At 41.6% G+C, this 17,598-nt stretch overlaps 1 protein-coding gene and 1 pseudogene across 1 annotated transcript in view; both read right to left on the reverse strand.

Moving 5' to 3' along the window:
• The window catches only part of LOC105916361, an 83,635-nt pseudogene that overhangs the window by 11,902 nt on the left and 54,135 nt on the right, over positions 1-17,598 (reverse strand).
• The window catches only part of LOC118562791 (neogenin-like), a 38,063-nt gene continuing 26,054 nt past the window's right edge, over positions 5,590-17,598 (reverse strand). Inside the window, exons 12-20 of the mRNA XM_036135670.1 lie at positions 16,721-16,753; positions 16,441-16,509; positions 15,159-15,285; positions 14,791-15,035; positions 14,166-14,258; positions 13,698-13,868; positions 10,364-10,651; positions 8,517-8,653; positions 5,590-7,913 (exon numbers count right to left, since the gene is read on the reverse strand). Coding sequence (XP_035991563.1) covers positions 7,761-7,913; positions 8,517-8,653; positions 10,364-10,651; positions 13,698-13,868; positions 14,166-14,258; positions 14,791-15,035; positions 15,159-15,285; positions 16,441-16,509; positions 16,721-16,753 — 1,316 coding nt within the window. The 3' untranslated portion in view covers positions 5,590-7,760. The remainder of the gene's footprint in view (positions 7,914-8,516; positions 8,654-10,363; positions 10,652-13,697; positions 13,869-14,165; positions 14,259-14,790; positions 15,036-15,158; positions 15,286-16,440; positions 16,510-16,720; positions 16,754-17,598) is intronic.

Here is a 17,598-nt window from a genome sequence, read left to right on the forward strand (position 1 = left end):
TCAGAGGTCTGAATTTGGAGCCACACTCAAAATTAAAATGGAAAAACACTCTACAGGCGGATCCACCTTTGATATAATGTCCTTAAAACAAGTCAAGATGAGACTCGGTAGCGTGTGTGGCCTCCACCTGCCTGTATGACCTCCCTACAGCAGCTGGGCGTGCTCCTGAAGAGGTGGTGGTTGGTCTCCTGACGGATCTCATCCCAGACCTGGACTAACACACCTGCCAACTCCTGGACGGTCTGTGGTGCAACGTGGCGTTGATGGATGGAGACATGATGTCCCAGATTCAAGTCTGGGGAACGGGCAGGCCGGTCCATATCATCAACCCATCGCCTCGTCTTGCAGGAACTGCTGACACACTCCAGACACATGGGCTCTTGCATTAGGAGGAACCCAGGGCAAACCGCACCAGCATATGGTCTCACTATGGGTCTGAGGATCTCATCTCTGTACCTAATGGCAGTCAGACTACCTCTGGCGAGCACATAGAGGGCTGTGAGGCCACCCAAAGAAAAGCCACCCCACACCATTACTGACCCACTGCCAAACCGGTCATGCTGGAGGATGTTGCAGCAGCAGAACGTTCTCCACGGGGTCTCCAGTCTCTGACGTGTCTGTCACATGTGCTCAGTGTGAACCTCCTGTGGCGAATTTCAATCTTGGTGTTCTCTGGCAAATGCCAAACGTCCTGCACGGTGTTGGGCTGTAAGCATAACCCCACATGTGGAGATCAGGCCCTCATACCACCCTCATGAAGTTTGTTTCTGATCGTTTGAGCGGACACATGCACATCTGTGGCCTGCTGGAGGTCATTTACAGAGCTCTGGCAGTGCTCCTCCTGTTCCTCCTGGCACAAAGGCAGAGGTAGCGGTCCTGCCGCAGCGTTGTTGCCCTCTTACGGCCTCCTCCACGTCTCCCGATGTACTGTTCTGTCTCCTGGTAGCGGCTCCATGTTCTGGACACTACGCTGACAGACACAGCAAACCTTCTTACCACGGCTTGCATTGATGCGCCATCCTGGATGAGCTGCACTACCTGAGCCACTTGTGTGGGTCGTAGACTCCGTCTCATGCTGCCACTAGAGCGAAAGCACCACCAGCATTCAAAAGTGACCAAAACATCAGGCAGAAAGCAGAGGAACTGAGAAGTGGTCTGTGGTCACCATCTGCAGAACCACTCCTTTATTGAGGGGTCTTGCTAATTGCCTCTACTTTCCACCTCTTGTCTATTCCAGTTGAACAACAGCAGGTGAAATTGATGGTTAGTCAGTGTTGCTTCTTAAGTGGACAGTTTGATTTCACAGAAGTCTGATTGACTTGGACTTACATTGTGTTCCCTTTTTTTGTGTGTGCAGTATATATAATTTTAATTTCATTAGCACAAATTTCACATAACTTCCCCACTTCTGTCATGCACTGTAACAAATAGTAAGTAACCCTGTATGATTGGTATAGGGAAATTATGTTTGACTATTAAGAAGCTGTGAATTAAACTCTACTTCCAACATAAGTTTGTATTTTCAGTACATTTACTGCTGTTGATGAAGGCTCAAGAACACTATCACTGTAATGGTACAACGTACTATATTGCACAGTATAGATTGTGTGTACTTTGATGGTCAAATGAATAATGTTAATTTCTTCCAAATATAAAATCGACACTTTGTGCTTTCAACAGTTATGTTATTACATCATTACTAATGAATGTTACCATAGCTAGTTTATCTGTGTCTGATACTGTAGAAGAAGAACTGGCAAGCTATTCAAGTACTGCACAGGTTGTACCAGGTGTGACTCCAGAGGGCGCTGTTGACATAGACATAATATAAGAGTAGATCCCGCATTGACAGTCGCTGCGCAGGAATTACGGCCGCCATTTTGGGGCGGTCGACTTTTCTACCCAATCCTGCTGATTCAAGCTGAACACACTAATGATGCCTCAGCACTGTGCGGCTTATTTTTGTTTAAATCGAGTGATCATCTACGTCACGGCTCGAGGGATAACTTTTCACAAGTAAGATGAAAAGATATTGTTTATATTTTTCATTAGAATGTGAGTTTTCTAATATTATGTAGAGAGATACAGGTCTACACGTCCAAGTCTTTGTGACTTAGTCTCTCCAAAAGTGCATCTGCTCCGTGAAGGCATCAGAGCTTTGTTAGACATCAACTGGATGGAGATGTAATTCAGAATAAGTTTTTCCTATATATCTTCAAATCTTAAAATAACTAAATTATATACATACTTATGAACTCACACACAAATACATACTAAATCCTCCCAGCTAATTTTGTATCTTTTAAATATTTTATAAGTGCTTTAAATATATCATCTAATTGATGCTTCCATAATAAATTAACCATATTTACTGAACTCCCCATTACCCTTTCCAGTTCTTTCCTCTCTTTTATATATTTTCTACAATAAATCAACACATGCTCTACTCCTTCTGTTTCCCCACAATAAGAACAAACACCTGATGGATGTTTCCCTATTATTTTTAAACCACTATTTAAAATTGTACGCCCAATCCTCAACCTGTTTATCCATATTGCCCCTCTCTGCAGCGACCCCTGCTGGTTCCCCCACTTTTTGTTGCACCGTCTCACGCCGTGGAAGGTTGTATTTAACAAAACAGGTACACGTTTGATACATTTTAGTCTGAAAATTATAGTTTAAAAAAAGAGAAAGAATTGTATGCATATGGAGAGGAATATATTTGGCCATCTAAGATACATTTGTGACTGCAAATATTGAAGCTTTTAAGCTTGTAAATTCAAAATGAAATGAACTTTAAAAGTCCTTTTATGGGTTTTCTTTAAGATCTCATTCAGGCTGAACAGAAAATATTAAGCTCTGCTCAATATCTGCCCTGCTTCGATCAACCTTCTTGGAGCCTCTTTTTACATATCCTCCAAATTATAAATTATGGATCTGGCCAGCTGGACTCTCAATGGAATTATCAAATTTTCTAGACAAGAATACTGGGTTAAGGAGAGCCCCTGTTTCCCGTCGGGACATTTGCAGCTGGACCACTGGGAGGAGGATCGTGTCTTTCTAATTTTTCAGTCGTGGATGTTGAAAATGTGTTAAAAAATTGGATTTGTGACAACAGGATTTCCACTTTTTGGAGCTGGCGGTTACCTGGAGTATCAAGAAATTCTGAAAACGTAGGCAACTGTTTCGGCCCATATCAAGGCTACCTGAACTATGTGAGGTATCCGCAACCAACACTCAGACTCAAATGCTGTGTAAGCAGTACTGTAGGCCAGCTGCGGTTCCTGAACTTGATGGCGGGATAGGAACAATCTTGGACAAACCTGAAAGCTGGACTCTGGCAGAATAACTACAAAATTGGCTGCTTTGGAATCACCATTGAGATGTACCAGTGAGACTTTAAGGCATACAGAAAAACAAGAGTCTCCCTGCTCAAAACAAATGCTATTATCAGAATCTGGCTTCCCTGTGGGCCTCGAAAGTCTGACAATCTTAATTTCTCCTCGATGTTATGTAAACAAGACGTCAGTGACACTTGTGACCTGGAACAGAGTACTAATGAACTACCTGATAACGTTCCATCACTATCAGACTGTGAGCGCTATATGGGACAGTTCAGACTAACACACACATACACACTGCTGCTTCTGTGCCCTCCCCTTACTCTGCTTTCTGTTTTAGCTGTAGTGTCAGAAAGGTCAGATCAGAGACCTTAAGTTGTAGCTTTGAGTAATGTATGAATAGAAACAATTAAATAGAAACAATTACATTTTTACTGATGAAGCTCATTCCAGTGAAACAACAAAAGAAAAAGTTATTCTAGTTGTAGCTTTAGAAAAGTTGTACAAAATTACATGAGATCAGAATTCCCCAATGATATACTTAGCTTAATTCTTATGAATTGAAACAATTAAATACTGTGATCCTTTGATTTTTGTATGTTTGTAAATGTATGAAAGAAGTCAAGGATTTACTTAGCTTTTTCCTTTAACGTAATGATGGTCTTTTCCTGTGTAATATTTCCCTCTGTAATATTTTTCTGTTCATGCACAGAACTTTGAATCATCTTGTTACTGAAACACACTATATAAATAAACATGCCTTGCTCTATCTGCAGTACCTTGAGTTTCTTTTTTGAAATGACTGGGGTTTATGCATTATGAGCTTTATAGTGGAGTAACCTTAAGTAAAAACAAAACAAAAACATTGTCATAGAATCATGATATTCACACACACACACACACACATGGGTAAACTGATTGTGCTATGGGTTGGTAGCACTGTGACCTTGCAGCAAGAAGGTTCTGTGTTCGAATCCCTTCCTGGTGTCTTTTCACATGCATTTTGCACATTCTTCCCAATCCCGTTGCACGTATGCGTTCTCTCTGGGGACTCCGGCTTCCGCTTGCACCGTTAAACTAGCATATTGATTAGTAGTTATAAAAGTGGTATCTAGGTTTATCATTTTACCGTTTATACACAAGCATAAGCAAAAACGACATGGAAATGGCAGCTTAATTTACTACTGCTTTTTGTCAATAGATAGATTGCTGATTTGTGGGGCTGCCAGCTCAGGTAGCCAGCGTGGAGTCCGTTGATTGTTTTTAAAGTCATGAAGTTCTTCGAAATGTTTGAGCTCTCTGCATAATAATCTAAAAAAAAAAAAAAACTGACCTGTGACCACAAAAACCAAAGCTGCAAAGTTTCAAAACAATTAATTTTCACCACGGTAAAAGAAAACTTTTGAATAGGACTGTTCTTTGATAACAGCCGCTTCTCGTGAAAGAGAACCTCACTGATTGAAGTGAATTTGCTTTAATCATTCACCTAAAAACAGTAAACTCATATAGAGTTATCACACTGTTGTATATTTAAGACTTATCTTTCCTCTGATGATTATGGTCCAGTTGATGAAAACTCATCTTTCCACAGTTAATACCCCCTCCCAGCTGGGATCTTGATTTCTAAATTAAATGCAAAATGTACTTTTATCTGAGGAATTTGGGCTACCATGCAACAGAGCTTTTTCTTAGAAGTCCAGGTAAAGCGGTTCCAACATATATGGTTCAAAGCCTCCACAAAGTGAGGAGGCTTTACAATCCCCTCAAATCGGCAGTTATCTCTGTTGCTTGTGTGCCTATTTCTACCACACTTTTTCCTTCCGCTCAACTTTCCATGAATGTGCTTGGATGTGGCTCACTGTGAACAGCAAGCTTGTTTAACAATGACCTTCCGTGTGTCAACCTCCTTGAGGAAGGCTTCAATGGCCGTCTGTGAAATCAGCAGTCTTTCGCATGACGTGTAAGCCGCACACATGTTTCTGTGTTATCTATTAAAGTGGTCTTATCTAAAACTCAATTTCTCTCAGAAATTCTATTTTATGTTTTGATTAAGCTATTGTCATCAAAATGAACAGAAAAGTTTTTGTGCAACGACTCTACTGGAGTTTCACTACTAACGTGAATAACTGAAATAAACCTTTTAAATGAGCTCTTGTTGACCTACTTGTCAGAACAGTCTCCACATTTAAGAGATCAATAAACACCCCACCAGCTCCAGCTGAGCATTTCAATCATTTCTGACGAAAAAGACAAGCAGAAACATTTACTTTGTTAGTATTCTTAATAGCTTGTATACACAATGTATAGGAGCACCAATAAAAAAACATATTTTTGTCCAAACATTTTTCCAACATTTTTTTTTTTTAAAAGCCACAGATTTTTTTTTCTTCTTCTTCTACAGAAAGCAAAGAAAGCTCTGTACATGAACAAGCAGAACAACAGAATTCCTCATCGCGAGCCGCCAAGTGAAACAACTCAGTCGCTCGTTTCATATCCTCTCTGAAGCAAAAACATGAACATAAAAAAAAAAAGACCAGCTGCCTGCTGCTTACCTAGGACACTACGTTACACAAACAGCTTCTGATATTTAAAACACAAGATATGTAAGAAATGTCCTTTCCAAAAATTGTGAAAAAGTGCAATACAGGTTCAACTGTTTACAACTCAACAGATCGTTTCCCAAATGGAGTCCGGTCCTCGTTCTCCCAGTTTCCTTCGAAACGTGCTCCTCGTTTGCCCTCCAAAGTTAAAATCTCTTAACAGTTATACTGACATTCATGACGATGCACATTTATGCAAAACATGGTATTCACAAAAGTAGAGGAAATTACTATGATTGCAAATGACAAAATTTCTTTGGGTAAGAGGGTAATGAAAAACTAGTCTCTGAGGTGGACCTATTTTTCTTTCTTTCTTTCTTTTTCTTACAGCAGTTTTGTGTTCAGAACAAGCTTCTGTTTATTTTTCTTCATACAAAACCTACCATATATATATATATAAAAAAAAAAACAAATCTGGGAGTCCCTTTCGAAAGGCCAGCATTTTTGCATCTTCTAATGTTTGTAACAGAACCACAGTGTGGCATTCGATGAAGAGGATGCAGAAAAAAACAAAACATCAAAAAGACTTTGCAGCAGGAAAATGCCCAGGTGTTTCAGCAGAAGAGATGCCCGAAACCAAAGAGTTTGCTTTCTTTTCTTTTTTTTTTTTTTCCTCGGTAAATCGCACACCTACAGCCAAACCTGTTGTATAAAAGATAACTTTTTATTTGCTGCTGCTGATTGATTGATCGAATGATTGATTTCTTCTTTTCATGAGAGCTGTCGGGTCCGAGGTAACCCAGACGAGCTTGGAGCTGCTGTCCAAGTCTGACAGAATGATCCACGAGCTCTCCTGGAGTCCGAGTCTTCTCCGAGGTCTGACTTACAAACACGTTGGTAAGGCTTTTAAAACGCCGCTCCCACAACAAACAGAAAGACTGAAGAGCATTTCAGAGTGTGACGTGGACAACACAATGCCGGGGAAATAAAAAGGTACTGTTGAAACCCATCGGACTTCATTCCTCCACTGATATGAAAACTGAGCCTCAGGACCCAATTTAAATCAAAAGTAATAATAATAATAATAATAACAACAATAATAATAATGAAACAATGGGGGGAAAAAAATGAAAAGAATGAGGCAGTTTAAAAACAACATGTATGTACATACTCAGAAGGATATGCGTGTAAAAAAATAAAATAACATTGAAATGAATAAAAAGTCATGGAACAATATATGACATGAGAGTAAAAAGCAAAATAGAAATAAAATATTGTAGGGTTGTAAAAAAAAATGAAAAGGAAAAAAAAACAGTAAGGGGAGGAGCTGACATCCAATGCTCACTTCACTGAAACGGCCCAATAGATATACAAAACGCACAAAGAAAACACTGATCAAACACTGTGTTGTAGTCGGCGCTGCATGAGCGCCAGCATAAAAAAAAAAACCCAGCATATCTGTGATCTTCCTCCTCGTCGCTTCACGCCGAGTCGACCGTCTGCAGCCAGTTTTTGCCGGAGGAGAAAACAGAGGATCCACAATCGTCCGGCTGAAAGCAATCGATGCTTAGAAGTCAATCGTCTGAGATTTGTTCTTCATATAAACATGAAGCGTCTCGATTATCTTCCCCCCCCCCCCCCCCCCCCCCCGAGGCGATCTCCTGTCAGAGACTGAGCAAAGTGAGCCGGGAAGAAGTCCCTACGTTTTAGGCTGGAGGTTTAAGTTGTCTCTGCGGGGCGCAAGAGGCCGCTTCCTGTCCAACAGACCTCTGGCTCCGGAAGGATTGTGTTCTGGATGTGTTTTGTTTGCCTGTGAAAGTCGTGTGTCTCTTCTGCATATATGTGTGCGTGCGTGTACGTCTGTGTCAGCGTGTGGGGGTCATGGCGCCGTTGTGATGGCGTTCAGGTCTTTCATCAGGCCCTCGAGGTGCGCCATCTCCTCGGTCAGCTCGTCGGGCTCGTAGCTCTGAGGGAGAGGAACAGGGTTACTGCGAGGGGCGGGGGAGGGGCAGGGGGGGAGGGAGGCAAGCACCTGGAGGTGGGGAAGGAAGAGAGGAGAGGAGAGGAGAGGAGGAAAGGAGGGAGAGGAGGTCAGTCAGGGATCCAGCAGAGACGAGGAGGGAGTTGGATGGGTGGGGTGAGGCGGGCTGGGTCAATGAGACTAAAGCAGACGAAATTAAAAAACATTGACGACAAAAAGGAGCGACAGCCAATCAAACAAGAGCCATGGAAGTAAAAAAATATATATATATATATAAAAAAAAAAAATCAGATGGTAAAACAAAAAAGTCATTCCAGTTACGGGTTTTTGTAATGATCAGTTGTTAAACCGAATAATTTATGTTTGAAAAGCAGCCGACAACGCCGAGAAATTAAAATGAGATGGAAATTGGAGGAAAAAAAAAAAAAAAAAAAGAGAGAAAGAACAAACAGAAAACGTGGTTACAACAAGTCCAGCTGCAAGTCACTGTATAACCCAGAGCCTAGACAAAAACCTCACATGGATCTGGTATGATGTGTGAACATATTTCTGTTTTTTTTTTTTTGTTTTTTTTAGACAGGACTGATAATAACTGAAATATTTACCACCGTCCTTGTAATGCCACAAAGTGCCAACGCGGGGCAGTGTACTCACGCTGTCTACATCCTCCAGCATTTTGCTCGTCTCTGGCACGTCGGGGGCGTTGGGCACCGTTACTATCATCGGAGTGCGTGTCCTTCCTAGCGTTCCGATGGAGGCTGTTTTTACAACGTGAGGGTGGCTGGGAGGGCCTGGGGGAGGAGGAGGTTTGGAAAGGCTTCCAGTTAGTGCTGCTGCCATGGACCACCCTGAGCTAGTCACCTTACCATAAGATCACCGAGCCTACCTACCCATCATAATTAGGATTAATCCATCCATAACAATAAGAGCAAAATTAATTCAGGAGGATCAAAAGTGTAAAGCCAAATACACCCTAATCACAAAATGTATTTTTATGTAATGTTTTTGATAATGTCTTGCCCAGATACCATCAAACGAAGCGCACAAAAACTACAGCTGTTGCAAATCAACGCACTCAGTACGCTTGGAGTATGCCGAGGCTGACTACAAATATTCTTGCATATCAAAACATTATAGAATTATAATATGGCAATGCCTTAGAACATGTCGAACTATCAATTACAGTGAATTTCCTGGTTGTGTTTTGCAACAATATATTTTAAATTGAACTACCAACAAGACTTCTTACCATTTCCTTTCAATTACAGCTTCCTGTTATCAAGTTTGAACAGTGCACAACTAATAGCTGTCTGGCTGAAAACCTGAAATGTGGATTCTGATGACTGAGCTGCAAATGTCTGCAGCTCCTCCAAAGTTACCATGGAGCTCTTTGGCTGCTTCGCTGAGTAATCCTCCCCTTTTAGGTGAACCCCCACGTCTTGGGAAGTTTTCTGTTGTTCCATACTCTTTTTGAATGATAGATTAACCATTAGATCTAGGGATTCAATTCCATTTCAATTCAACTTTATTTATATAGCTCCAATTCATGAAGCATGTAATCTCAAAGCCCTTTCAAAAGTCAAATTCAATCAGATTATACAGATTGGTCAAAAAATATCCTGTCTAAGGGAACCAGTAGATTGCATCAAGTCTTGACGAGCAGCATTCACTCCTGGAGAAGCGTAGAACCACAGGAAGAGTCGTCTGCATTGTCCATGGCTTTGCAGCAATCCCTCATACTGAGCAAGCATGAAGCGACAGGATATTGTTTATATAATCTAACTTTGCTTTAAACTTCCCCTAACCTTCTCCCTGACCTGTATGCTGTGTTCTTCTGTCTCCATGATGCTGTTTGTTCTCATTGGTAACCTAAAAAGATCTCGGAGGCCTTTACAGAACAGTTGTATTTATACCAAGATCAATTTACACACGTGGGTTATTTAACAAGGATTTTGAATATTATCGTGCGCCCCAACTTTTATATTTTTAATCAGTAAAAAACGTGGAAAACCTTATTGTGTAATGCGGAAAGGGAAACCTGACCGAGTTCTCTTCTGGTTTACAACCGTGCACCTAACACTAGGGTTACAGGAAAGGCTCAGGGCTCGGTCAAAGCCTAGTGGCTTCTGTTGCTATCACCAACTGGCTTCTTGTAATTGCTAAAGCAATTGGATTGAACGACATCAGTTTGAACGAAAAAGGGTTAAACTGGGCAGTGTGTAGCACAATTCGAAACTGAAACTCACAGTTTTGCAAGACGTTACAATTGAATTTGACTTTATGCAAAAATAAATTGAAGTGAAGAGGAGAATTATGGGCAAAACCTGCTTCGGATTATTTCACGTCTATCAGATTGTGAAATGTTAAACTTGATATGACTTGCAAATACGATAAGATTTAACAAAATAGAGCATTCTAACCTAACCACAAACATTAGGGCCAGAGAATGCCTCGTACTGGGTGGTCAACAGACTCTGGGTGTGTTTGATGCGAGGGCTCACCGGTCTGAGCCAGCAGGGGCATGCTGGGCAGGGCGGGGGAGTCGTACGATGGATGGCCGGAGACTGGGATGGCAGGAACAGCAAAGCTCTTGAGGGGGTGGGCTAAGGCGTGCGGGTGGGCCGGGCGGTGCGGGGGCAGGTTGCTGGAGTAGCTGGGCTCTTCCTCGGTGGTGGTGGAGCCGTGGTAGCTGCCCTCGGGGTCAGCCATGATCTCTGAGGGGCAGGAGACCTGGGAGGAGGCGGTGGGTGGAGGGAGGGGCTCCGAACTGGGGGTGTTCCTCACAGATTCTGGAGGAGAGGCGGAGGAACCAGGAGATGTACAGGTTTAAAGTCATCTTCCCCACAACCTTCATATGTGTTTAGTGAAGGAACTGTGTGAGAGATGAGGACGGGGACCGTTCCACATCAAGTATGTAAAATATCAAGTCACACTTAATGCAGAGAAATTAATTTAAATAGTTCCCCAGGGTATCATCCAAATTGATAATTAAGTACTAAAGACATTTTAAACCCACCGATTCATTTATTTCAGCTTCGATAATCTGAATAAATTAGTTTTGTTCATCTTGTGTGCAATCCACATCCACGGGTCTGATTTTTGGCAAGATTTGCAATTTAAATATATCAACTCAGACTCCACATGATAAACAACCAGGGAGCTAATTAAAACGAGAAGATTATGGTGACAAAAATAAACAGCTGCAGATATTCTGCAGCTGATAAGAACTGTCCCTTCTGACCTTTTTGGTTAGCCTGTTGCTTTTACATGCAAATCAAAATCCAAGTATTACATCTTTTATTCATTACGTAATGGCTGTGTGGCACGCAATAAACCGGGTATTACCAGAGAAGCACCGATTAATTGCTCAGAGATTGGAATCAGCCAATTATCTTGTGATTGGGGGGTGGAAGTCGAATGCCGAAACATATTTCTCCTATTCATTGCATCAAAATCAGAAACTCCCGCCATCTTTTGAACCAAAACACATCAAACGACAGCCTGCACTTTCATGCACTTTTTATGAGTTTAATTAAAACTGGATTAAGTTTAATTACATGTGCTTTGTAACAAAAAACGGGGGGCAGGATAATCTTAGAATTGTATCATCTTCTGTGAAAGAACCTGCAGCCCGATTATATGTTACAGTATTTTTCTACAGTTTTTTTACAGAAAAAATAATCGGTCAAAATAGTGTTTACCAGGTCAGATGTAAAAAAAAACAAGAAAAAAAACAAGAAAATTGGTATAGATCAGCAGATGCCTGATTGGTACCATTTATATTCAGATGTTTGTGCTTCAGTTCCAGCTGAGGACCCTTAAATGAACATCCAACAGCTGTCCTGTCTTTCTTCAACTATGAAATAAAGGGCACCAGTGCCCAAAGATCACTATATGCAGGAAAAATATGATTTAGAACCATAAAGTAATCCCTACATTTAAATATTATTTAATTAAACAAGTCTTCTCCAGCTGTAATGCTAAAACCTGAAACCTTAGTGCTTGTGTTGCCATTCACTACTACCCGGGTCTAGAGCCAATAACAGCTCAATGATTTGGGTTGCCAGTGCTGGTGTAACTACACCGTGATGGTAAACCAACACAGTATTTCTCCTCCAGAGGAAGTCCATCTGATGAGGCAATTCAGTCCGGTCAGCACGACTTTGTTTAGCTAAATTAGCTTCAGCTGCACAGTACATCAAAAGCAGCTGTTGTCATCACAATTTCAATCTGTGCAACAAACAACAACTGCGCCTGCGCTGCTTGGATGCAATATTTGGAAGGCTACAACATTTCAGGTGAGATGCATTCACAACCTGCTACCCATTAATATATTTGCCTGGCTAGATGAGCATTTTCTGATTTTTATGCAAGAAAGGGATTAGAGACATGATGATGATGGAAAAGAAAGAGAAAAAGCTAGGAACTGTGGATCAATTACAATTGATCTAATTAATGTCATTTTGAAAAACAGTGTCACAAGTCCATGTTTTCCTTCTAGCGTGCAGCCTTACCCCCCAACGCTCTTGACATAATTCAGGGGCAGCTTTCGTGGAAACGCCACAGACACAAATTCATATATTTCCAAACATAATTTGGGCTTCTTATAGTTTTTCACAACTAGGGACGTAACCAGATCTTGTGGTGTGAGACCTTCCGATGTTAAATCGCCACAGTGTCTCTCATAAAAGCAAAGTTTACCCTGATATCTTGTTGCTGTCTGCATGTGACTTCATCCGGAATATTTCAAACGCTTTTTGTTTTTGCATTAAGGTCAGCTAAGAATGAGAGAAGTCTAAACACTACAATTAATGCACCAGTCCAACCTGGACTGGAACATTCTAAACTGATCCGGCTTGTTTTTAAATGTAGCTTTCTGATTTGTGAAACCCATACTCTATTTCAGGCAAAGCAGAATGCCATTTTATTTTCTAAAAATATAGTTAAAATCTAGTGTATAATGAAGCCATCATAGTTGTTTTTTTTTGACTCATGAGCTGGGTGTATGATTAAACCCCTATTTAAATCACATTACTATATTATTTCAGTGATTTGTATGTTTAGTAAAAGGCAGTTTCACTGTTTGTAAGGAATTTGGACTGCATTTTATCACCTTTTAGCTCAAAAGATAAAATACTAAGACTGGTCAAACCTAGACTAAATTATTTTACAACGAGCGGATTTTATACATACATAGATACACAATTGCCATCGCTTTCACTCTATTTATGAGAACACAAACTGGTCATATGTATTGCAGGCTTTAGGACCATATCAGATGGACTGAAAACTGCAGTACTTTAAGCTGTTAAACACTGATTCGAGATCCTATAAAACACAGTTTGAAAGCGGTGAATTTTTTTAATGTCTTTTACGAAAACACCTCTCTGGGGAAACTATAAATTCTGGGGGTAGGAAAGAAATAAGTAGGGCATAGGTTGCTTCTACCCACTCCAAAAGCCCCAGTGTCCATGAAAAGCTAACAAGAAGTGCAATAAGACATGCATACGTTGAGAAAAACCCTCATTTTACAATCTAAACAATCGAACAATCAACTGTTCAGCATTTAAGAAAGGAGAAACAAAAAGTAAATCAACACACTTTAACCACATTATTATTATGTGGAAAAACTGATAAAAAAATAGAAAAAAATAATTTTGAAAGCGCAGAGATCAAGAGAAAACCTACATGACTGTAAAGATGAATTATAAATTGCACAAGATGGAGGCAGCTGCCCATGGATGAATAATCAAAGGACAAATCAGTGAGCAGCTAAATCTTTGCCCTGCCCTCGTGTGCATTTCCCCTGCTGTCCAGCAGGGGGCAGTGTCTCACCTGAGGAGTCCACCCTTTCTAGGTGGGAGATGGGGGTGGCGCAGGCGTGCGGGCGAGGGTGCCCGCTGCCTTGATGGTAGAGGTAGCTGCATGTCGGTGATACCAGGCTGCCCGTGTTATAATAGTGATGATGGTTATCGAGGGAATGGATGGGGTGAGCACTAATCACAGCTGTGAATGGAAACGGACATGGATACACAAACACACACACACACAGGATGAGACGTTCAACCCGGTTCAGTCATAATGAGCGATGAGGACATACACATGCAGTCTCCTGTGATAAACACCCTCCTAGTCTCAGTTTGGCACTCAAGGACTGATCTCAGAAGTACGCATATTCACAAAACAAAACATTTACACGTTTTTATGAGAAGCATGAAATGGGAATATTTGTGCTTTAGATTGCTTTAGAGATATTTCCATAATAACTACTGACCGGTACCACATGTTCACACACACACTTACGCTGGGGTGGCTGCGCGTCAAAAGGCATCATCATTTTAGGCCTCATCCCTCGGCGGCCTGCTAGTGTGGACATGCTGTCGTCTGATTCGTGGCCTAGAAGGTACGGTGGAGATCAGCCAATCAGATCAGCGGCTATGCTAACGTTCTGTGTGCTTCTTGTTAATGATCCCTCATTATTGTAAACGTTTTTACGGCGTCACTCTGTGATATTTCCAAATGTCACCGGTACTTTAAAGGCAATCGTGGCAATCACGGGGGCCTGTAGCGCTATGATATGCAATGATCATCGTGAGCCGTGTATGATAAAGCGTGAAATGTTTTGCATGGCAGTCACAGACAAAGACACACCCTTGACATATATTCTTCAACAGGGCTTCGGATGGGCTCCTGGAAGCAAAGCTGCAGGTTTTAATTGAATTTCCTGTTCAAATAATGAACTCACTTCTCGGCCAATCTCTTGAAATGCCACTTCCTGTCTGCCAGGCAGACTCAAGACTTATGCTGGATGTTATTATGGAGGCGCACTCAGGCAGCAAGGGTGACATTTCACTTTGATCCCTTTTCCAAAACATTAACTTATAAGCCTTCTCCCTTTGGGGCGGAGGGAGGGGGGAAAAAAACTGACCTCGGTAGGAGTTGCGCCTCTGCTGCAGGTGGGGGTTGCTCTCCAGGCCGCTGTCGGCGGGCGTGATGTCCTGCGAGGTGCGAGGGATGGGCGTCTCGGTCATGACTGGGTTGGGTTCCGGCGACTTGTCCATGGGCTTCAGCTCCAGCCTCTCGTGGTGAATCCAAAGATCGGGTGGCTTCAGGTCCTTGGAGTTTCCCTTGTATTTATGGGAGCCATTGGAGGATTTTGAAGCGGCGCGCTTTCTGCAAGAGAAAACGGCACCAATGCTAAAACGAATAACTCTTCTGTAAAAGCGATGGCCGGAGATGATAAAAAAAATTAATAAAAATAAATGATGGAGCAGAATAAGTTAGTGAAGATCTTACTTTTTCTGGTGGGACGTGCTGCGCCGTGTGCACAGTAAGGCTCCCACCACCACCAGAATGATGGTGAAGACTCCTACTGCTATTATGATGACGATTATCAGGATGTTATTCTCTCCACTGCCGACACCTGTTTTACCTCGAGAGGAGAGAAAAGGAATTGGACTGGATTCATCAAGTCACATGCAAACCTACGTTCAGGGTAAAAAAAAAAAATAGGTTTCAATGACTGTCGATAACAGTTCGGGGGGGAAAAAAACGGAGTAGCTACAACACATGACTCAGCAGTTTCTAGAACCACCTATACCACCGAGCTAACCATCCCAGATTGATGGGCAGCGACGGCAGTCTCTTGCTGATGTCGTTCCCTTTTGGCTATAGAGGAAAGACACACCTGTATGTTCTGGACAAGCAGGTTGCTAAAAACTTTTATGGAGGAGTTAACGCGCGCCCAGGGCCGGATTATCCATCCATAAGGGCCAGTGCCCAGGGGCACCAACCATGGGGGGGCACCACATGACACATGCTTTAAAAATATATTTTTCATAAATTGTTATATTATTTACTTGAAATTGTTGAAAGTCCATGCATTATTCGTTTTGTGAACACTGATGTCACAATAATAATAAATGATAGATAAATCAAGATTTTTTTGATTTCAACATTTTAAAATGAGATATTTGAATTTTGCTCACTGCTCATATGCCTACATGTAGTTGTGTAAGTTAGTAAATAGTAAATTACATTACAGAAATCCCCTTGATTATGTCTGATGTTTTTGACCGGAGGACAGCACGGGTAAGGGGGGGGGGGGGGCTTTGAGGTATAGTGCCCAGGGGCACCACATTATTTTAATACGGGCCTGCGCGCGCCGATTATCAACCAATCAAGTGCACTGGTTTGTAGCGCCTGGCTGCTTTCTCTCTAGTATCCTGGGGCCACAGAAAGGCTCTACTTTCTTTTACTCCCGACTCCATATGGACAGAAAGCAGATCATTAAAATGCAAGATCTCTAAACAAGAGAAAAAAAACACTAAACTAGATTTTCTTGTACACCAACTCGGGCCCTTGGCAGAGTGATTTCACGTGTAGTGTGTAGATATTTCACAACTGGGCCTGTGAATTCATGTTGGTTTTGCTCTTAAATACTCCTTTTACACCGTTTACTAAGGATCATACTTCAGGAAACATAACAGGGGTGATAAAGTAGGATTTGTAGCATCCAAGTAGTCCTAAAAGCCAACAAGAATCCCTGACTAGTTAGCGGGTAGGATTAAGGACTTACCAACTGAAGTTCGAGGGCCGTCTGGATTTTGGCTGTTTGGAAGTCCTGGCTTTGGCGGGAGATTTGAAGCTGATTCAAACAGAGGAACAAAAAAATAAAAATAAATAAGATTCCCAAGGACACCTGGTGAAAATTCACCGGTCTACAAACTCTACAAGCAGAAACACATTTGGGCAGTCATGCAGTGCAACTTGTCATCAGCCCAGAAGATGGAGATCCTTAGAAAAGAGAGGCAGGTGAGGTGCAGTTGGCAGTGATAAAGTGAGAAGAGGGAGTTTACCTTGGTCGTTAGCCATTTTGTCAGAGGACTCAGCTTAACAGGCCAAAGGAGAGCAGAGAGGAAGAGACAATAAAAAGCAAAACAAAAATGGTTAGCTGAGAAGACCGGCAAGGGACAGAGAGAGAGAGAGAGAGAGAGAAAGGGTGGACAGATGGGGGACTGTGGGGAGGGAAAGAGGGGCAGAACTAGAGAAACAGAAAACCTGCGCGTAAACCCAACAGCAGCTGAACAGACTGTGCGGCAGACAGAGCCGAGCTGATAAAAGGAGCAAAGCGTCGATACAGAAATGATTAAAACTTCCCACAATAAAGCACCCATTGATTCCCAATACTAAAACGCTTTACAGAAAAATCCAATGGCAACAAAATAAAACAGCCCTGTTAAATAACTGAAATTAAAAACAAAATGAGCTGCGGGTGGCTCCACAACCCAATTCATCCTCAGCGTTTTAATAAAAATCCGTGCCGCAGAGCAGGCCTCACAGAGCGAGAGAGTCATCTAAAGGCAATAAACAAGAACTTAGTAAAGATTTCCATAACAAGTAAAAGTAAAGAATACACTTAGGCCAGTAAATGATATTTATCTGTTATCTCGCAAAAGGAGGTATTGTGAGATTAACAGTAAATAAGAAAGCTGACTAAATTAGATTGCTGCTGGAATGAAGGTCAAGTTCTCAGGCGGCCTCGGTTGATTTTCACTTTTTAGTAAACAACCCACAAACCTTGCAAAAGTGTTTACAATTGATCAAGTTGTTCACCTTTTTGTGAACCAAAACCATGAATGTATTTTATTGGGATCTTATGTGACAAACAAAAGTTTTTTTTATATCATCTTCAAAGGTTTTTTAAAATATAAAAGAAGTGTCGATTTTCTTTTAA

Source organism: Fundulus heteroclitus, chromosome 4 (genome assembly GCF_011125445.2).
Source record: "Fundulus heteroclitus isolate FHET01 chromosome 4, MU-UCD_Fhet_4.1, whole genome shotgun sequence".
Lineage (NCBI taxonomy): Eukaryota > Metazoa > Chordata > Actinopteri > Cyprinodontiformes > Fundulidae > Fundulus > Fundulus heteroclitus.